Below are 23,295 nucleotides of genomic sequence, written 5' to 3' on the forward strand. Positions count from 1 at the left end.
CACGCCACGTTGGCCAGCGTGGGGCTTTTGCTTAGCTCATAGTCCAGAGGTGGCTGTTACATTAAGAACCTTCAATATTTCAACAAAAACTTACTGTTATTATTTGGAGTTTCCCCCCCAAGTCTGACCTGTTCAAATGGAACCCTTTCACATTGATGACAATTATAAATGTTAAGTTGCGCGGACGCGGCCGCGTCCGCGCGGTTTTGGATTTCTGTATAAAGTCCTGGGAAAATTCTGCCAGAAATTACATATTTCCTCCGTTGGCCGGCGTGGGGCAAAGGCTTAATTCACAGTTTCCATACATGGGTGCAGGCACTTGCTGGAACCCCAATTCCTAAAGCTGTCTCTGGTTCCCGCTTGTTCCACATCCACCGGCTCTGCAGGGGCATGGGCGCCCGGGCCGAAAACCCGGCCGGCCGGAGCCGAGCACAGGAGAGGGTCACAACTTTTACTTTTTTTCTTCTGCCCGTCCATTGTATAATTTTGGTGACTTGCTCCTAGTTATGTACAAGATTGTTCTTTGCTTGCCTGTTTGTTTTCTTAACTAATTTTTAGGGGCCTGATGATAATACAGTGGTAGGCATTTACTTTTTATGTGTCTGACCTGGGTTCAATCGCCCATATCCCATCTGATTCCCTGAACCCTCAGAAGTATCAGGTGTGACCCCCAAACAAATAAAAACCCTAATTTTAATATTTCATTCAAGGCTATTTTTGAAGTTGTAAATCACTTCAAAATTCACTTATCACTTTAACATTTTATGCTCCTAATATTCTAATTGGCAGTTCAACTGGTTGGACTTTTCTCTTTTAAAAGTTCCATTTAGAACTTTTACAATATTATGACATAACCTCTCTGTCTTGGCTAGTTTCGACCGACAAGTCTGTAGTGCTCCTTAAAGAGTTCAGTACATGATTTGTCTTTTATTTAAAATTGGGGTATTATCTTTTTAAGCTGCATTTCTATCTAGCCCTTAAACCTTGGAGGCATGGAGGATACTCCCACCTAGGCAGTGCCCAGAATTACAAACTGATTGTCTTGTGCTCCAGCCTTGTGGTAAGTTGGTCTTGTGTGGTAGTACATAGCTGTCACCAGGAGCACACTAGTTGTGTTTAGGAAACCATGAGATATTGTGGATCATGCAAGGTTTCAAACTTACTAAGCGTCTTATGGTTAAAGCTATACTCATAAATGTCTTCTTCCACCTCTTCCTAAAGACCCCCACTTCTTCAAATACCTGGTCCTCTTCAGAACTTCATATTATTGTGCTTGTTACTTATATCTGTGATCTTGGAGGGCTCAAGTTTGGTTGATTCAACACTTTTGCAATCGCTTAAAATTTTACTCAACATTATATTTGTGAGTTTAAATTTCAATACTTGTTGCTAGGATTCTTTTGTTCTAACTAATATATCTCATTGTTTACTTAACCACAAAATAGATTTATTAATATTTGGCTAATTATTAGTTCACAATCCCTGGAAGAGCTCTAGAAACTCATACTTGTTCAGCTCTCAGAATGACAGTTCACGAAGTCATATATTAGCAAAGAGTCAAAGTTAACTAATGAAATATTTATCAATTTTAACCACAGATTTACCTGGAAGAAAATTGTTTACCTGGTGTTCTTTAATATCCTAGGTGGTATGTGTGCTTACTTTTTATTTTGTGGTGGCACACCCAGAGATGCTCAGTGCTTACTCCTGACTCTGTACTCAGGATTCATTTGTTGGGGGCTCAGGAAACCATTGGGCATTTCAGATATTGAAAACAAGTTCACCACTATACTATATCTCCATTTCTAGGGTATTATATTTTCCCCTGTGCTCAAAGTTTGCTAAACTATTGAAACAAGAATTATAGAACATATTACCTCAATTCAAACTTTATATTCATCAATACCCAATTCTCACATAGTCAGTACTTAATTAAAATTTGATTTTGTATAACACAACAAAAAACATTAAATAAATTTAGAATATTATTCAAGTGAGCACATTGCATGTTTTTAAAAATATATGCCTTTGACATTTATCTTAATAGCAGCATCACAATATTTTTTAAATAACATAAATCTGATTCTGTGTATCAGAGCTATTAATTTTCTGAATTATTTTCAAAGTGAGATTTATGAAATTTCCATGCCCTTCTTCAGTTTCCTATGGGGTTAAATGAAGAAAGGCATAATAGCAAACCAAGACGTTTGGGCAGTTTTTGTTCTACTAAACTTCCTTTAGTAATCTGATTTCTTCCTTAAGGTATGATCAGGATGCTTCCTACTATGACTTTCTCCAGTATATCCTGGATCATGCTTTCCTGCCTTATATCCCTGTCTCAAACCCAAGGTAAAAATTATTTTAACTTTGTATTAAGTTTTCTGTGGATTATTAAAGACATAAGGTGGTATATGTCAATGTGATGCATATGATAGTGATAAATTTCATCACAGTAAGATGAACCATGTTGAAGATTCTTTCATGCACATTTTATTTTTGGTAACTAATGGTGAAAAGGATTCTACTGCTACACTAATATTTGAATGAGGGCCAGATATTCCAGGATATTAAGTAAACTTCCTTGCACACTGCCAACCCTAGACTGCGCCCTGGCATCTCATATGTTTCTCCAAGCACCACCAGGAGGGATCCATCAGCACAGAGCCAGGCATAAGCCCTGAGCACTGCCAAGTATGGCTCCAGGCAAAAAAATTAATTCATTGCAGAACAAACACAATGAGACACGAATTCTGTCAGTGACTTCTATATTAGGACATAGAAGATAAAAGAGAAAAGTATCAGGCCAAAAGATTAAAGTATAAGGTACAGTTCCTAAGTGGAAGGAGAAAGATGATATCTCCCTTGCAGACAGAGGCCAGGACGGAATAATGGACTTGGATATTTGAAAAAAAAAATTTAGCTACCATTTTACAGCTCTGACTCAAGACCATGAGAAAATTCAAACAGTTCATAAGGCAAATTCTTATTACGTCCCTAAACCCTGACCTCAGAGATATTCTCCAATGCCACCTCCCAACCAAATGATCACTTTCCTTCTCACTTCACCTCTCTTCGTTTCTTCTGCCCTAGGTATTGATTTTGATAAAGGTATGCCCTCTACAAAGATCACCTGTCCAATAGACTCTATGCTCTATTCCTCTTACTGCTATACCTTATTTATGAAACCGACCACCTGGATGGATGCAAATGTGAGTGGTTCAAGTTTAAATTGAAAATTAGAACGGTTCCTCTTATTTCGTGGGAGAGATCGCCATCCATCACTGTTTCTTTCTCAAACACTCCTCCTCTCACCTTCCTCTAACTGGGTCACACTCAATGTTGTTTGCAAACTCTCCTTGTTTTCTCCCTAAACAGATAGTTTGTCAGAAACGACCCTCGGGATCCCTAGCATCTGTGCTCAGCAAATCTGAAGCCGCCTTTGTGGCCTCCTTGATCAGGAATAATTTGGATAACAACTTTGATGTCTGGATTGGGCTTCATGACCCCACTGAGGTGAATTTTCATCTTTTCTGTTAACACGGATCTTTCTGTGATTTCTAGGGTACTCATGATATCTTCTCAGTAAAATACCTTAAAGAAATTAAAAATAATAGATTTGAGGAAAACCTTAAGGGAAAGAAAATTCTTATGCCTCAGTGGAAGAGCTTCGTTTTGAGATTGTTTGCACATAGCTGAGGTTCTGTCACTTCACAAACACTGGTATAATTCACCAATATGCCTTGGTATTTAAGTATTATGATTATCACATATTTTATCATTGTTATAAATGAGAAAATTCTAAGTGAATATTTGCTGGATTTTATCATATAAAACACATATTAATGTTAAGTATCAAAGACTAAATATAAATGCACCAATTATTATTTAAACAGGAACATATAATACTTTGAGTTTCAAACCTTCCAATGATTTTGACCTTGAGATTTGGTCAGGGGCGGGGGACGAAGGAAGTAGTAACAGGGAGCATTTAATGGAAGCTCTGGTTTAACATCTGGCAGAACAGACCACACTTCATAGTGCATGGGGGTTATCAGATCTTTCAATAAGACTTAACTTAACATGACTTAACTAAGAGATTCATTCAAGAAGAGCTATACTGTTCATTAGTCTAATGTAGCTCTGCTTTCTACTCATTAGGGCCGTCTCCATGGAGCTGGTTGGGAGTGGAGCAGTGGTGATAGATTGGTTTACCATGCCTGGGAGTCAGGTGGCCCATCTAGTCAAAACTTTGGCTACTGTGGAAGTGTGTCAGAAATCTCAGGTAAGAAGCAGAGTTCAGGTGGTAGAGTGGTAGTACAGGGGGTATGGTGTTTGCCTTGCACGCAGTAGACCTGGGTTCAATCCCTAGCTCCCCATCAAGCCTGCAGGAATGATCACTCACTGATCACAGAGCCAGGGTTAAGTCCTGAGCACAGCTGGGTGTGATCCAAAAAAAAAAAACACCCAGAAATAGAGGACAGCCAGCCTCTGTCCAGCTATTTTCATCACTTAATTCCCATTTCTAAATATGAATTTTCTCCCTATCTATTGCTTCTTTAAACTTCCCTTTCATGAATCAGGGAATCATGAATCACGAAATCCCGTTAATCACGGATTTCTTGGGCGGGCTCAGTAACATCTCATTTTGTCCTTTCCCTGTGATCTTAGAAGTCTGTCTCGACTCGGCCCTCCCAACGATGTTGCACTGGGGGCTCTTCAGGGTCAGGGGAATGAGATCCAGCTTGTTACTGGATTTTGCATATAAATACACCATGAGAAGCTTGCAAGGCTGTCCCATGGGGGCAGGAAACACTCAGAAGATTGCCAGTTTCTAACAGAGGGAGAAGTAGGCTAAAGATATGGCTCCTGGGAGCTTGCTTTTAAGTCTCTCTGGATGTTGGCCGTTGATGGGATTATACACAACTGGGTTCCTCTGCCGGTACCTTCATGTATGAGGCCTGTCCGAATGTGTGGAGAGGGGCCTCCAGCATGGCTGTAGCTAGGTTCCGGTGGTCTTCAGCTGCCGGGAGCTCTGCTCGGGGTGGGTAGGGAAACTGGAGCCCATCCCCTCCGAGGTCTTTAAAAATGAGGGAATGTCTTTACAATGAGCTCAGCAGACCAGAGAGAGAGAGCACAGGAAGTGAGGCACTTGTCTTGCACACGATCACTTTGGTTTGAATCCATGGCACTATATATGGTCCTATAAACATGGTTGGGGAATCTCATAAGCACAGAGCCAGGCAATGTTCCTGAGCACAACCACAGTCTAATAATAGTAATAATAATCAATGATAAAAATCTAGAATCAGGTATACCACTTCTATTGGCTTCATAAATTCCACAATCCAAATTGACATTAGTTCTTCTATCACTTTAGATTTTCAAAAGTGGAAAGATCATTACTGTGATATGAAGTTACCTTATATCTGCAAATTCAGAAGTTAGTGTGTAAAGTCAACAAGCTTTTTGTCATCTGAAACTGATCATATCTGTGATATCAAAATGAAGACACACTACAGGCGGAAGTATTCACCTAGTAATTATAATCTTCCTTAATTGCAAGCCTCATTTGGGGTTTGTTCTGTCATATCACATAAAATCAAAGAATAAAATAATAAGTAAATTGGTTCAAATGTGTGTATCTTTATGCTCTTTTTTATAGCAAGGCATAGATTTCCTATCTCCAGTCTCATCCTAAACTGAGGAAAATTGCTAATTATGCATTTCCACCCCAGTATTTATTTATACATGAATAAGTAGATACTAGTCTCATGAGAGTATATGTTACATATGAAGAAAGACATTGTTCTACAACATGCTTTATTGAATATTCTTCATAAATTGTGATATAAGTAGCTTAACTATTGCATTGATTTCTGAGTAGCAGCTGCATATGGCAATTTTTCATTAATTTGTAATCTTTCACTGATAATAAATTTTATAATATAGAATAACTGCCTGAACTTCAAAATAGAGTGCATATAAGTAGTTTATTAGAATCGTTTTATTTGTTTGGATTTTGAGTCACATTTTGTACTCAGAGCTTGCTTCTTCCTCTTTTTTTAGGAATCATTCTTGGAACAGGGTTTGGGGGATCATATGTGGAATGTGGGATCAAACCCGGGTCAGTCATGTGCCAGGCAAATGCCCTGCCTGTTTGTTCTATCATCTCTCTGTCACCTCCACTTGTGAATTTCTTCTTTAAAATAAGAAAAAAGAGATCTTATTCACCTAGGTATTTGAGATAAAATAAGAGAATAGAAAATACTGTACAACGAATAATCCTTGTCCCTCCAATTCAAAATCAATTAAGTTAATGAGGGAAAATGTAGGGACAGGGAGAAGACCAGACTCAAAGTGACAGATTATGGAGGAAGGTTGGGGGCACTTTGCTTATGGTGGGGTGCAATAATTTTGTAATTGGTATCATAAATGTTGCAACCACCTAAATTATATTAAAGTTTTTAAGATTTTAAAATGAAGTAAAATTTGGATAATTTGGATAATAACACTAACTTTAGGACACTCACACAAATATATGTATATATATGTATATATATATATATCCCTTTAATTTTTTCTCACATAGAAATGCTTTGCAAGAAACAGAAGCATTAGGGACATTGGATAGTAATTCTGAGCAATAACTATATGGATTTTTTTGAGGCTGTGAAAGAAACTCAGTTTCTTAAGGCTCGGAGCACCATATATTGCAAAACCTCAAACTCAGGCTCCAACATGCAAAACAAATTCTTCAGCATTTTGAGTTATCATCAGTTCATTATTTGAGTATCTTTGAAGTGAAATTATCTTACGTATGACATATGGGAGAAGAGAGGCAGAGAAATAGGGAAACAGAAAGAGGGAGGGAGGGAGAGAGGATGGAGGGGAGAGGGAGAGAGAGAGCTCCAAGCAAGATAATGTAGTGTGCTTGATTATACGAATAATCCCATCCTGGGACCAGAGAGTTAGTTATATGGATATTAATTCTGTGCAACCTGCTTCAATCCCTGTCACCACATATGTTTCTTGGGTTACCACCAAAGTTCACTACTTGATACAGAGCCAGGAATAGCAAAAAAAACATAGTAGGACATTCAGCCCTCTCAGATTAGAGATGTGATAGGTTTTTCTACCAGTTACTTTTTCTTGTGGCGATGAGAAAAATAACTGTTTTTAACCTCAAGACAAAGAAAAGACTACTACAGGAAATATGTGTTATGGTCATGAGTGCAAACTTATCAACAAAACGTTGTAAAGTAAAATTCATTAGAATAAACATAATGAAACTACTCTCAGTGTCACAACACTTAGTGTTCCATGACCTGCTCTAATTAGACCCACTTTTGTTTTTTCCTTTTTGAAATATTTTTATATTGTGTTTTAATAAAGTAGTTCACAATAGTTTATTGAGATAATATTAAAACCACCAATCGTACCACCAAGCACCTTCCCACCACAATAAGAGGGAAGTGTGTGAAGGTTGTTGTGTTATATTCCTGAACTGCTTAAGCCAGTGTATGAGGATACAAGCAGTATGTTAAAACCAAACAAATATGTTCTACTTTTAGCACATAGGTGGGCTAGAGTATAAATGGTTGTGCACTTCAGGAAATTCTTCTGCACTCTTTTCTAGAAGCCTTGGCTTATAGTATCAGGTCTTTTTTGTTGATGAGATTACATGGTACCCGGGGAAGTTTGTGGGTGTGACTGCCAAGCTGCTGGAAAACTGGGGAGCTGGGGGGAGGCTCAGTCCCGATCCCAGCAGGCTTGGAGATCTCAGTCATGGGGCCCGCATACTTGGGTTTTTCTGCTGGATCCCTCTTGGGTGAGGCTCGTCTGAGAGTGTGGAGAGTGGCCCTTTAGTTGTTTAGACAAAACTTACTAGTTATGATAGCCAATACTTTATCCATTTCATAAGATTAATTTGACACCATCATTTTAATACATTACTTAATATGTTTCATTAGTATTTTCATCAAATTTGTTAAATTAGCTATTTTCCTTCAATCATTTTACCAATTAGGAAACTTTTTTAATTTAATGACCATTATACACAGTTACAAAGTTGTTCACAATTGGAATTCAGTCATACAGTGTTCCAATACCTGTCCCACCAACAATGACTCTCTCTCTCTCTCTCTCTCTCTCTCTCTCTCTCTCTCTCTCTCTCTCTCTCTCTCTCTCTCTCTCTTTCTCTCTCCCCCCCCCCCCGCCGGCTCACTTTTTTCTTTGGGGATGTATGGTTTGAATACAATTACTGAAAGGTTATCATGCATGTCCCTTTACCTCCTTTCAGTACTCAGTTCTTGTTCAGAGTAATCATTTCCAGCTATCTATGTCATAGTGGTCTTTTCTTGATCCCAACTGTCCTCCCCACACCCCTTCCCTCCAACTGTCACCCCCTAACACACACAGACGCACAAACACATACACACAGAGAGAGAGAGAGAGAGAAGACACAGATACACACTTGTGGCTTCTAACCATGGATCAGAACTTTTAGTTCTCATATACTGTCCTTGAATATTAGTCTCATGCTAAGTGTTTTATATCCCACAAATAAGTATAATTAGTGTATGTCTGTGCCTCTCTCTCTGGTTCATTTTACTTAGCATAATGTTCTCCATGTCCATACATTTATAAGCAAATTTCATGACTTATTTTTTCCTGGCAGCTGCATTAAACTTGGAATCGTTTATCTATATAAGAATACCGAAGCAACCTTAAATAGCTTAAGTACAAAAATGTATTGATTCAGAATGAGAGAAAAATGTCTTTCAGAAGTATGCCACCTAATTTTTCAATTATGTATTTTCATTTTGAGTCTAACAATCACATCTTTAATATATTTTTAGTTTAGTTTTGTGTATGTTGTTAATTGGTAATCTATTTTTTATTTATTTTTGTTTGTTTTTGGTATGTGGAGATCCATTTTTGTCCAAAAGAATTTGCTTAAATCGCTTTTTTTTATTGATTGTCTGATCTTGACTACTTTGTCAAAGATCAGATATCAAATAAGTGAAATTTATTTGTTGGCTCTATATTTGAAACCATTGGCCTATCTGTTGGATTGAACTGTTTTAATTATTTTGGCTTAGTAATCTAAAGACATTGAGTGTGATACCTCCATTTTCTATAAGTTTCTCTGAGATTTGCTTTGGTTATTCAGTACCTTTTATGCTTCTAAAATGTAAATTTTGGAATTGAAGGTTCTACTTTTTTTGAATGGACAGGAGAGATAGCACAGCGGATAGGGCGTTTGCCTTACACACGGCCAACCCGTGTTCGATTCCTTCGCCATTCTCAGAGAGCCAGGCAAGCTACCAAGAGTATCTTGCCTGCACTACAGAGACTAGCAAGCTACCCATGGTGTATTCAATATGCCAAAAACAGTAACAAGTCTCACAATGGAGATGTTACTGGTGCCTGCTTCAGCAAATCACTGAACAAGGGGATGACAATGCTACAGTGCAGTGCTACCTTTTTGAAAAATGCCTTTTGTATGTTGATTTAGGTTGCTTTAAGCCTGAAGAAGGTTTTGCATAGATGGCCAATGTAATCATGTTAATTGTTGCATTCTTTCCTTGAAGGCCTGAATTAGTAGGGGGAGGGAGTGCAGGATGAGGTTCCTGCTAATGTATATTGGAGGAAAAGAGTGTTTCCTTTAAGTGCTTTAAGAAACTTAAAGCAACCAGAAGGCATGAAGGATTTGACAATACAAAACAAAACACAGGAGCCAGGTAAAATACTGGGATGCAAAATTTCAGGCCAGGTGCTAGGAAGCTTTCAGAGAGGAGGAGAGGCTCCCTTCTGGAACAAAGGTCCTAAGAAGAATATCAAAAAAAAAAAAAAAAACAACACAGTTAGCTCTAAGCTCTCCCCCTCAGCGTAACAAAGAATTGGGCATGGGATAATTTGGGAAAAATGTCTAAACTGACTAGACATAGAGGGTATACTCTCAAATGCACAAATGGTCCATCACATTATGTCTTCCAATGCATTTGCTGAGAAATGAAATCACTTCTTATCTATTTTCCCAGCTATTATAGTATGTATTTTAAATTGGTGTTTTCTGTAAAATATAACTCCACACTACATATTTTCTGAAAATTGGCCATTCAGTATAAATCAGAGGTCTTTTGACTTGTGGTCCTTTTATGTTATTGAAGTTAATTCATCTAAAGAACATTAATTCACACAAACTATTATGCTAAACACTTGTTAAGACAGGGATTTAAAATATGTATTTAGAAAATCATTTAACCATACTTAAAAAGTTGGTTAACAAATGACAATGTCAATAACTATAGTAAAAGTCAATTTTCAGAAGCTGTTTCAAGAGAAATATTTATTCAAACTAACATGTTACAACTATTTTCATTAAGTTAATACATCAATGCAGGCAAACTTCCATTTAGCTAGAAAAAGATTTAAAAATATTTGTTCCATTCAAGAATTGAGATTTACTAAAATTATCTTTACTGTTTCATCAAGTTTTAAGGACATGTGTTTGAGAATTGTCACTGTATCACTGTCATCCCGTTGCTCATCGATTTGCTTGAGCGGGCACCAGTAACATCTCCATTGTGAGACTTGCTACTGTTTTTGGCATATCGAATATGCCATGGGGAGATTGCTAGTCTCTGCCATATGGGCAAGATACTCTTGGTAGCTTGCCGGGCTCTCTGAGAGGGATGAAAGAATCGAACCCGGGTTGGCTACATGCAAGGCGAACGCCCTACCCACAGCACTATGGCTCCAGACCTGGAGAAATCTCACTTTACTTTTTCAATTGGTTTTGTTTTCATTTTTTGGACCATATCTGGCAATGCTCAGAGGTTATTCCTGGTTCTGCACTCAGGAATTATTCCTGCCAGTGCCAGGGACTAAACCTGATTCTGTTGCTGGTGGGGCCCATGGGTGGCTCACATGAAGTGGGGGGAAGAAAGATGATCACTTTCTTCCCATCCACCTCTGCCAACCAGGATCCAGCATTACTGGATTCTGTCTCACCTCACAGAAAGGAATTTCAGGAGTAGATGAGCAGTGAAATTACAGTTTTTTATTTGGAGGATTTTTATTTGGGGGTTATTTGGAGTTTTTGAAGGGAAAGAGGAAGAGAAAGCAAGAGACAGTGGAAAGTAACGTGCTGAAGAGTGAAAGCGGGCTTCTCCAAGGGCAGAGAGAGCCCCACACACATCCCAGCATTAGACGCAAAAGCATGAAAATACATGTCTCAAGAGTGGAGATGCGGGCGACACATGTGCTCAGGTACCACATGTGCTAAGCCACATAGGCAAGAACAGCACGTGGGCTCGGACAGCATATGCATGCCCTTCTTCTGTTCAAAGTGGCCATTATAGGGTTTCTCCAACCTGCCCCCATGTGGAGCTTCTACCTAGGTAAAAGTCCTTTGCTAAGAAGGTTCCCAAGGGATTTGGGAGTTGTGATGGTCTTCTTTGAAATTCCTTTTGTTTCTGCAGGAGCTTCACTGGGTCTGTTGCTGTACATAGGCAAGGGTCTTATCGAGCCTTAGTTCCTGTTTTCTGAAAGGTTGGCACTTGCAACTTTAGAGCTATGACTTCCCAGGAAATTTTTCTGCCATAGCTTGGGGAGGGGGCCCTCCCTGTCTGCTTGTCTGCCTACAAAGATTCAACCCCATTCAAGGCAAATACCTTACCTGCTCCACTATTGGTCCAGCCCCAACATTGTAGTTCTTGTGAGTGCATTGACGTGAGAATGTATCCTTTCTTCAAGTCAAGATGGCATGTGTATTTCCCAAGTTATCTTTCCCATAGTTATCTCCATTCTGATTTTCATGCCATGTCTTCAACTAATTTATTCTACCACACACAGAGACTTAAAAAGGATTAGCCATGCTCAAAAACTGCTTACGTTCAAAGCCTCCAGGACCTATAGTATCCACTGCCATGCCTTGTTTGTCACACTAAAATCCTGAATGTTTACAGATGTGAGTTTCTTCATGTGTACCTTGGGCACCTTAAGAGAAATGAACTGAGCAGGAAGTGGAGGGGTCTATATTCTTGGAGGTTTATATGAAGGAAGAGCTAGAAAATCATCATTGGTGAAAGTACCCCCTTTTAGGTATTCTCTGAGTTAATTCCATCACTTATTCTAAGGTATCCTCCTAAATATTTCTCTTCAGGACACAATTGATGTATCAGAAGAAGCACTCAAGACACATTAAGTCTATGCTCAGTGGATCTGAGGCATTGTCTACAGTTTCCTTGACCAGATTCAAGAGAAGTAATTGCATTTACTTTAGGTTAGATTCCAAAGCTCCACAGACAGACTCTATCAACTTCTCCTGTTATATATGCTTCTGTTTCCATCCAGACCTCTCTCTGTCTGTCCTTACACCTTCCTGCAAATGCCATACAGAGAAACCTTTGTGATATTTGGAAAAATGAGGGTCTGACATGCTAAACAACAGGGTTCTCTAGAGGACCTCATTTATAAAATAAGCTAATCTGCTCCATGAAAATTTTCTTATGATTGTAGAATAAAATTTGCATTACACTGTATTTGTAGTCCAGATCAGCACACTTTTATATTTTGAAAATATGCTTAATAAGGACAGGATAAAATTTCCCCCTGTAGAATTGACCATATCTTTGTGGCAAGAAGCGAGAGTTTGTAAATTACCAGATTTGGTCATCCTATGTGAAGGATTCAGTTGGTCTCTGTGACCATCAACTTGGATTTAATGAATTAGATCAAGGAGTTAGGAAACGTTTCCCAGAGTTCAGCTTTATGTATCAATCAGGAAAAGCTGACCAAATCCCATGATACTGCAGAGTAAACCCAGCTGTTCAGAGAAAGAATAATTTAAGACTGCCCAGTGACTTTTTTAACTCATCTGACTGTTCTGTCCATGATACAACACAGGAGGACTGAACTGTAGTACATGTACATGCTAAATTAACTCTATGGGGAATAAAGGTGCCTCTGTGTATGGAAGCTCAGACTATTATAGAAACCATTTCATAAAACAAAATGGTTTCTTTTGTTTGTAGAAACACTCATAAAACAAACTTAAGCTTGCCCTGTCCTTCCCATTCAACAATTTTGAGCTAAACTTCAGGGAACAATTTTGAGGGGAATAATAATACTTTATTCCGAATCCAACATTGATCTCTTTTCTTTAAATTTCCTTCTCTGGAATAAAGACAGTGTTAAATATGGAGTGACTAATACCTACCACAGAGTCTCAGACTTATCTTCATTTGAATAATAGCTCTATAGTTTCTATTTACTTCAGATTTTCTGTCTCTCCAGGTATGAAAAGTAGGAAGATTATAACTTTAACAAAAAGGTATTCTTTGCAAGTGCAAGGGGTAGGTCAGGTGGGAAGTCAATAAAGTGAGTTTGGTATGCAGCTAATCATGGACATGAGACCAAATCAGAAGATTTCCAGGGGCTGGAGTGATAGTATAGCGAGTAGGGCGTTTGCCTTGCACGCAGCCAACCCAGGTTCGATTCCCAGCAACCCATATGGTCCCCCGAGCACTGCCAGGGCTAATTCCTGAGTGCAGAGACAGGAGTAATACTGTGCATCACCGGTGTGACCCCAAAAAACATATACATATATATATATATATATATATATATATATATATGTTGCATGAACGTTCTGCAATCGGAGGCGCTGAGATAGGAACGCGGAAGAAATAATCACTGATTGGAGGACTAAGGCTCGCTCTGGCTCTTAACAAAGGCAGATGGCCTCGTGGACCTCCTTTTATTGATCATGGTACCTCTAAAGGGCGCAATATAGTGACGTCACCAAAGGCATCAAAAAATGGTACAGGGAGAACATTGAGACAATGGGAACATATTGTTTCCTTGTATGGGTAGGCCTATAGCCTCGGGAAAAGAATACAGAACTGAGAAGGGAAAGATACAAAACCGAAACTGAAACCTTCTTCAGGCACCTGGATTTACATCCCAAAGACTAGGCTGTGCTTGCCACTTCAAATACAAACTGGGCAGGCACCTGAAATCTGCATCCCAAAGACAAAGCTGGGCCTGCACCTGAAATCTACAATTTACAATATCAAAGGTCAGGCCTGGCTAACACCATCTGCATGTCAAAGACCAGCCAGACTTCTGTGAGAGAAGGAAAAACTGCTCTTTTCAGTATTCTGAAATTATTTTTCTGAAGGCAGCTTGAAGGGGGAAAATGTTCAGCTTCATCCAAACCAGTCAGGACACACGAGAAGTCTCGCCCATTTTCATGGGTCCCTATGTTCCTGTCCGTAGCACGGTACAGTATACATGGGCTCGCCCTGATAGCTCAGTCCAGCCCCAACATCTCCCCCTTTTTGTTTATGACGGATTTTAACCATCGTAACAATTCAAGCAGCCTTACATCTGGCCGCCCAACGTGTGGGGCCCGAAGGTAAGGACCGGTACGTGAGAAACCGAGAGGGTTCACGTTGCACCGAGCTTGCATAGCCTCTCGGAGATTGGAGAAAAAGGGGTGATGGGCAATGTGCAGTTCTTTTTTGTCGCAGAGGGAGTTTTATTTTTATCTTGAAGTCTGACAAAAGCAGCTGGTCTGTCTTTAAGGAAGCAAGTAGTGCGACGCCTCCTTGAGAGGGTACATAAGTATTTAGAACTGTGGAAAAGAGGAGGGAAAGAAATGTCTCATGCCCATCAGAAAGGGGACTTGATCCCCGCAGAGGAATTGGACGCCTACGGTCTAATCACCATGGCCCTGATTTCTTTCCAGTCCGACACCAAGTCGGAAGAGGCTCCTCAGAGTGAGCCTGATTCTTTGTTCCCTGAGTGGATGGTGAGAGTTAATACAAAATACACGGCCAGCTGGAGGGTAGCTGGTCGGGGAGTGTGGGAGACGTCCCCACTGCCCTCGGGACACTCCAGAAACGGGGCACTGTTTGGTAGGACATCGTGGCCTGGCAGGAGTTAGCTGAACTCCTAGTTTTTAACCGGCCTAGTTTAAAACAAGAGCTTGTGTAAAACAGTGCAGAGATAAAATTTGTTAGGGTGTTTTCTTATGCTGCTATTTAAAACTTAAGTGAGTGCCAGTGACTTGTGTGTATGTATCTGAAAGTGTGTTCTTAGTGTGAAAATGTTAGTGTCCAGGTCTGGTGTGAAGATTTCATGATTTAAGGTAATTAAGAACTTTTTGAAATCAAGTATAGAATTGGCCAACATTTTGCCATCTTAAGTTTACAACAACTCATAACTTATTTGCCGGCTTTATAGTAACAAAAGCGCTTTTTTGACCCATTTTTAACAAGCAGGAAACTGGCTGGTCAGGCAGGGAAACGAGGAGCAATGTTCCCAATCGGCCGACGGGGCTTACTTTGCCCTGGGGACTGCCCTTCCTTTCTCAGTCTATCAGGTTTTTTTCCTGCCATTCTTGAAAGGTCAGATTGATTGATCAGGTATATATTTGTGCACATGCATGTGTGGTGTTTGTTGTCTTTCTGTCTGTCTGTGTTGAGTACTCAAGTGTTAGAGTCAAGCTAAAATCAGAAGTAGAAATCCTTAAACCATCAAACAATTTAAAAAGTTTAGGTGTTTTTGGAACTTGTTAGACAAAGTTTTAAACAAAGATTAATAATCAGAATGTGGCGCCTACAGAGAAATTGAAATTCTCAATCTAAAATCTTATTGGAGAAACATTAATGCTTATTAATAGTTGAAATTCTTTTTAACTTAAGTGAAATAAGAGTTCAGGGAATTAAGGCCTTATCTTACAAGCCTCAGCCAACTTTAGTACAGAATTTAGGCTGTTTTACATAAAATAGAGGCACAGACACCATCAGTAAACAAAAAGGTTTTATGTTTCCATAAACACTGGCAGTTCAAGTGTTTTCAGCATGTTTGTATTGTAGGATTGTATCTGGTGTACAAAGCTCATGATTTGAAATAACTAAGGTATAAGAACTATTGAAATTAAGCCAAAAGAGGTTTCCCTCATACTTTATAAAAATTGGTTTCAAGTTATTCTTATGCTACTATGTCTATATGTATTTTGTTTTATTTACATCTGCATTGCATTAGATTATTAAAATGAGAGTTGAAATAATAGTGTCACCAAAAAACAGGTTCAAAAATTACTGATTTGGTTCAAAACATGAGTTCCGAAAGTTATAAGATTGGTTGCAAAAATTATTCTACCAGTGCTTTATTTGATCTAAGGTTTTGGTAGCTAAAATTTCTAGAGCTAATTAACAAAGTCAAATTGGATTAATCTCAGATATCAGCCTGATAGCCTGAAGCTGCTGAGAACCGCCCTTTTTTGTGCTTTAGTGATCTTGCAGGGGAAGAGAGGAAGTGGCCTCCTCCCACCTTTTTTTTTTTTCTTATGTCCCCCTGCCTTTTCTCAGCCTTCTGATTTCAGTTTTGAAGTTAGGAAGTTAATATCTAAAGTGTTAAAAAGTTTTTAATGCTTTTCAAATTGGGTATATCCAAAAAAGAAAATATGCATTTGTGGTAAAAGAGAATTTAAATTTTAAAAGTTTATCTCAAAAATTATGAAAAGAAATAGGAAATAAAACAGGAAATTGGAAAGAATATTTGGCTTTCATCTAAAACTTTGCTCCCTTTTTCTATATTGTGTAATTTTTTTTCAAGGATTGTTTAAAATACAAGTCTAAAGTGCGCATATGACCATTTGCACTCTATATTTGGAGAGAATAAAAAATCGAGGTTAGGGCCATTGGATATAATAAAACATAAAATGCAGTCCACTGGAGGTGATGAAGTGGGCAAAGATTGGAGAAGCATGTAGGTGGATGAAATAATGCAATAGATTTTTTTCTTACTGCATCATTTTAATTTGGATTTTTAAGGTAAATTTACTGATGTAAAATTGGCCTTGCTCTGTATGAGTATGCCTTATGGCAGGGAAACCAAACTAAGAATACTAATTAACCTGATGTATTTCAACAGAAATTTAATCCTTTCTGTTTTAGCATGTGCGCCCTTTCCTTATGTGATATGAAGGAATGATTTCCTGTAGACAGTGTTCCATCTATACTTGTATTAACCAATCTATGAGATTCCTCGAGGAAGGAAGTTTTTATTTTTCAGAGCCTGAGTAGGTGTTTGAATGCTGGTGGCTTTTCATCGACCATGGGAGAAGAATCCAACGACTGAAGCGCGTTGTCAACTGATCATCTATCTTCTCATTGATGGATCCAGAGATTTCTTAGCCTGCTCATTGCTGCTATCATGGGGATCATCGCAGCGACGACAACAATGGCTGTGGCAGACATAGCTCTGAAGCAAGGGACATAGACTGTGGTATTCGGCCAGAAATGGCGTGAGAATTCTGAAAAATTATGGACTGCTCAAAGATAAATGGACTCTGAACTGCAGTCTGAATTGGCTGATGTTCCTTGAACTGTTACTTTGCCTGGTGACTGGTCAGCGAGTTACCATTGTAAAATGTGATTGAAATATTGCTTTATTCTGTATAACATCTGTGTTGTATAATGTGACTAAATTCTCATTGGAAAAGGTTAAAATCATTTGTTAGCGCATAAAATACATATGAACAACTAAGATAATGGATTTGTAAACTCATGGTACCTGTAATAACTATTCTTTTGGTATTAGATTTTCAGAAAAAATGATAAAGCATTTTTTGACAAGTTAAGTTCTTTTAATTTAAGGAACTGCTGGGAAGATCTGTGAGAATAGGTGTTCTGCTCTTGTTATTGGCCATTTTGTGCCTAGCATTTTATTTTAAGGTTAAGGGAAATGAAAGGCTGCTTGAATTGTTACGATGGTTAAAATCCGTCATAAACAAAAAGGGGGAGATGTTGGGGCTGGACTGAGCTATCAGGGCGAGCCCATGTATACTGTACCGTGCTACGGACAGGAACATAGGGACCCATGAAAATGGGCGAGACTTCTCGTGTGTCCTGACTGGTTTGGATGAAGCTGAACATTTTCCCCCTTCAAGCTGCCTTCAGAAAAATAATTTCAGAATACTGAAAAGAGCAGTTTTTCCTTCTCTCACAGAAGTCTGGCTGGTCTTTGACATGCAGATGGTGTTAGCCAGGCCTGACCTTTGATATTGTAAATTGTAGATTTCAGGTGCAGGCCCAGCTTTGTCTTTGGGATGCAGATTTCAGGTGCCTGCCCAGTTTGTATTTGAAGTGGCAAGCACAGCCTAGTCTTTGGGATGTAAATCCAGGTGCCTGAAGAAGGTTTCAGTTTCGGTTTTGTATCTTTCCCTTCTCAGTTCTGTATTCTTTTCCCGAGGCTATAGGCCTACCCATACAAGGAAACAATATGTTCCCATTGTCTCAATGTTCTCCCTGTACCATTTTTTGATGCCTTTGGTGACGTCACTATATTGCGCCCTTTAGAGGTACCATGATCAATAAAAGGAGGTCCACGAGGCCATCTGCCTTTGCTAAGAGCCAGAGCGAGCCTTAGTCCTCCAATCAGTGATTATTTCTTCCGCGTTCCTATCTCAGCGCCTCCGATTGCAGAACGTTCATGCAACATATATATATATATATATATATATATATATATATATATATATGTATATATATGTTACCATGTTCCACACTGATATTTGATTCTACAAAATCTATTTATGACTTGTACATGTTATTTCATTCCAGTGTTCCAAGTTCCTAGGAAAATAACTAATTGTCCATCACCATTCATCATCTTGGGTGCCTATAATAAGTCCCGTCCATATAAAATTTATGTTCAAAAGATAACACTACTATATTGTAGGATGACATTGTTTTGTCCTTTCTGCTTTGCCACAGCGATCCTAGGTTTATTGAGTTACTCCCATCACAGTGCTCCCATTCCTCTGTATTTATTTGTAACCTTTTTCTTGCTATGTTTCCCCAACCTGTCAATCACCTTTATCTCCTAATCAGACTCTAGTAACCTGTAAATATTGCTTTTCTCCTTATGTCTTTTGCATAGTTAATTTGGAGCAATGTCCTTTTTGTATAGACACAGGAAGACAGTTAATGCTATCCTTTTGTAACTTGGTAGTTAATTGACTCCTAATAATACTCACTCCTGAGCATCAGTTCTCTCAACTTAAGCCTCAGTTGCCTTTACTTCCTAGCACCCCAAAAGCAGGGTCCTGACGAGGGACTGGATGAACCCAGGGCAAGCAAGCTGTGAGCTACCCTGACATTGAAATGGGAGAGGCCAAAGTGCTCTAAACTATGTGTTAAGAGCATGGTCATGGACAAACTCTGTCATTATCCAAAAAGTAATAGCTAGATTCAGACCCTGCTAGGGTTAGGAAAGATTAATCTTGCCTGAGCACTGTAGTCTGAGATCTATAGAAAGATGTCCCCAGGAGATCCACCCTACAAGTTTACTGTATCTCATACTATGTCCAAACAAAATAATTTACATTAAGTAGAATTAAGATGTTAATTAAGACGTTACTTAAGTTATTGGACAAAGGAAAGTAGAAAAACCTCTAGATGGTGTGTCTGCTGTTGAGCCTGATCAGCTATCATGAAGGGCTTTGATATGTTGATTGTGCTACCCTCAATGCAGGGAGTTGGAGAGAGACTAGGGTGAGACCAGGGTAGTGAGTGGGAGCGCAGAGAGATGAATAGGAGAGACAGAAGGAGACGGAAATGAGGGGCCAGTGTAAGACTAGAATAGGGAGCTTAGTGAGATTAGAACGGGCGCGTGAGGAGAATGGAATAAATGGCAACTGATCACCAACCATCCTGGCAGCATTGCTCCCTCCTTTATGTGTCTGTTGGAGGCGGCTGCAGGCCAGGGTGGGGAAAGTGGCCAGAGACCAAGGAAAGCAGGTGGTGAGCGAGAGCTGCAGGTTCCCTATTCTCTGGTGATTACACATTAGATCACATACATCACTGCACTTTCCTCATACTTGTGTGGCACATATAACTTTAATGAGCTCTGATTTTGGCAGGACTCCCCTTCTATAGTTATTTTCTATCAATGATCACTTTTTGACACGTCAGTCCACATGCATTATGTATTTTATATACTACAGTAAAACTAGCTTGCATATCTTGTCATGAAAGATATGCATGACAAAAGATGATATTATAGTACTCATGAAGATTATTAGAGTTTGTCATTCTCCTATCTTAAAATAAAGGAAAATATAGAGGCTGTGAATATAGTACAATGGGTAGTGCTTGTCTTGCATGAAGCCATTCTAGGTTCTATCCCCTGTATCCCAAAAGGTCTCTTGATCACCACCAGGAGAAATTCCTGAATTCAGACCCAGGTGTCAACCCTGAATGGGTTGTTCTGATGCTGTTCGGTTCATGAGCGTGCCTTCAGTGACCCGAGGGTCCCCTGGCACATTTTGTGCATCATTGCCCCCTGGCTGTCTAATGGTGACAGGTGAATGAAGGTAATCACTGGCAGTTTATTCAAGTCTCACAGTGTTAATTATAGAGAAACCATGAAGAATTGAGCGATCAATTACACATAGGTGTGGTTGAACATTATCATAAAAAAATGAACAGCTATAAAGCCCTTCCTTCAGGGAAAGTGCTTCTAGGACATATACATAAGGATAACATCTCATATAAGTGCTCAGCACTCTAGATTCCTGCTAGAAGATCTGCCCAAGGGTGGAATTCCATCTTAGGGCATATAGTTTTCTCCTTTCCTTAGCCAGCATCCACTTAAACAGTCATCTTAAAATTACTTCTTAATAATATCTCGTCATTTTGTATGGACATAGTAAGAGATATAATATGCTAAAGGGTGACTCTTCCTGGGGACATCCTGCTAAATTTCCCAGGCTACCATCCTCAGGCCAGTTTAGTTTTTCCAACTTCAGCAAGGTCCTTACTCAGTCTTGATTTGGGGTCATGTCAGAGTCTTTTTTTATGACCGTCTTCTTATTATCCTTCTTATAGCACTTAACCTTTCCCTTCCCAATGCCAGGGTAGCTTATAGCTTGTCCTAGGTCTATCCTTGTCTTTCAACAGGAACCCCTTTTGGAGTTTCAGGAACTAAGGGTTATTGAGGCTTAAGTCAAGTTAATATGAAGGATGCTCAGGAGTAAATATTATTCTAAGTCAGTTAAACCCTTTATTACAAAAGCATAGCATTAACTGTCAATCTGTGTCTGTGCAAAAAGGAGATTGCAGTAAAATAAACTATGCAAATGATATAAGGGAAAGAGAAAAGAAATACTTCACTTGCATATAAAAAATTCAGAGTCCTCAGAAGAATTTGTCTTTACAAATTATAGGGTCTGACTTGGGGATATAAGTGATTAACAGATAAGGGAAGAAGAGCACAAAGAAAAGGGTAAAGATAAACAGAGGACTGGAAGTGCCTGATGAAATTGATATGCCTTGGGAGCACTGTGGTGGAAGTAAGTCACTAAACCTAAACTCCCTGTGGGAGAAGCAAGGACAAATCGATGCTATTTCTTAAAATGATTAGAACTGTAGTTCAACACCTGAGAAAGACTGAGTGCAGCCCAAAACAACAACAACAACAAAACAAGAAAAAAGAAAAATTTAAACAAGTTGAAAATTAACATTTTCTTGGGATAATAACTGCTCTCTGGAAAGACATCAGAATAGAAAGAGACATATTTCTCCTTTTCTGGAATAGGATCTGGTAGAATAACAAACAGTTTAGAAAAATGTTGATTATTAATTTTAATTCAAAATTAATAATTTTGAAAAATTGTAAAAAAATTGTCGAAAAATTTGTTTTCTGATTTTTCTCTTTGTGCTTAATAACTGATTTTCAGTATATTAAAGGTTATTTTTGAAACCATTTTAATATTCATGTTACATACCCTACCATATACTATACCTGTATGAAGTATATTTGAAAGCAAAAGCTTAGACTTTAGATAGTGAAAAGTTTTATACATGTCCATTAGTGTCATGTAATTCATTTTTTTCAAGTCTGCTATTTATTTTTCATTGTTCAAATTATCTCTACCAAATTTTAGTTATTTTTAAAATCTGTTACATTTTGTGCAATAGTCATATAACATATTAATGACTTACATATTAGTTGTTTGTGCACTTGTTGCCTATATTAATAAGTGTACATCTTTACTGTATTAGACCCATAATCATTAGAAAAATCCAGCCTTCCTCTTATAATCTTTGTCAACTAGAAAATATGTTATCTCGTAATTATAACTGTGTCTGTCCTATTTTGTTTTGCTAGTTGATTATAGCATTGTTTTCTAACCTCTTATCTTGAAAGTTATAGTAGCAATATAATTTAAATTATAATTAATTTTACTTTTTTATGCTTTTTGGACTGGAGCAATAGCACAGCAGGTAGGGCGTTTGCCTTGCATCCTGCCCACACGGCAGAGCCTGGTAAGCTACTCGTGGTGTATTCGATATGCCAAAACAGTAACAAGAAGTCTCACAATTCAGACGTTACTGGTGCCCACTCGAGTAAGTCAATGAACAACTGGACGACAGTGCTACAGTGTTTTTTATGCTTTTTAATTGGTGATTTTAGACAATAGTTATAAAGTCATGTTTGAAAAAGTACTAACTTTAATACAATTTTATTATGGAATTTTGGTCATTTCTTGATGTGTCATTTGTTTTTTTGCTTTTCTCTTATACTTTAGGATCATCCAGTAGCAGTGTTTTTGAGAACCTTATCCAATTTGTTACTTTCCAAATGTTTTGTTTTAATAATTCCCTGCAATTTACATGTAAAGTTGTATAGTAATAAATTATTAAGCTAATTCACATAATATTCTCCTGGAGATATAGTTCTGCTCATCTATTTCCTACACATTGTAAATTTTGCTGGTTTAATGCTTCTATGATATGCTCTTACTTTAAGATCACTTTCAGTGTGTATTTCAATGTGCCTTCTTTTCAGATCATGAATTACTTTAATTTTATTTATCTGTGTGACTTTTTAATCCTAGAGTTTTCAGTGCATTGTAACATACCTCTATTTCTTGGATAATTTCTACTTAAAAGTCTTCAGAAGCACATAAAACTTTCCTAATACATAATTTCTATTTACCTTCTAAATGAAATATTCTCTTTTGAGGGTTATTTATATAGATACCACACCCAGAAGTGCAAGATTATTGGAGGGCTAACCTCTATCATGCTCCCTCTGGAATTTAGGTTGATAGTTCTCTTGGCCTTCTCTGTGGTTAATATAAATATGGTACACTAGAGCCAGGTACAGCAGTGTGAGGGAGACCATTTGGACATTACTGAGGGCCTCTCACATGCTAGGAATGGTCTATTCAACATGATTTTTCTACCTCGTCATTACCTATTCTTTTTA

The 23,295-nt window shown here is 38.4% G+C and overlaps 1 protein-coding gene across 1 annotated transcript in view; it reads left to right on the top strand.

Annotated features, from left to right (window-relative positions):
* The first annotated feature begins 2,273 nt into the window (after positions 1 to 2,273).
* LOC101540921 (uncharacterized) overlaps positions 2,274 to 23,295 on the top strand; it is a 44,333-nt gene continuing 23,311 nt past the window's right edge. The window contains exons 1-6 of the mRNA XM_055121308.1: positions 2,274 to 2,349; positions 3,091 to 3,209; positions 3,376 to 3,513; positions 4,159 to 4,282; positions 14,387 to 14,435; positions 14,596 to 14,821. Of these exons, the coding sequence (XP_054977283.1) occupies positions 2,274 to 2,349; positions 3,091 to 3,209; positions 3,376 to 3,513; positions 4,159 to 4,282; positions 14,387 to 14,435; positions 14,596 to 14,821 (732 nt within the window). The remainder of the gene's footprint in view (positions 2,350 to 3,090; positions 3,210 to 3,375; positions 3,514 to 4,158; positions 4,283 to 14,386; positions 14,436 to 14,595; positions 14,822 to 23,295) is intronic.

This window comes from Sorex araneus, chromosome X, assembly GCF_027595985.1.
Source record: "Sorex araneus isolate mSorAra2 chromosome X, mSorAra2.pri, whole genome shotgun sequence".
In the NCBI taxonomy this organism is placed as follows: domain Eukaryota; kingdom Metazoa; phylum Chordata; class Mammalia; order Eulipotyphla; family Soricidae; genus Sorex; species Sorex araneus.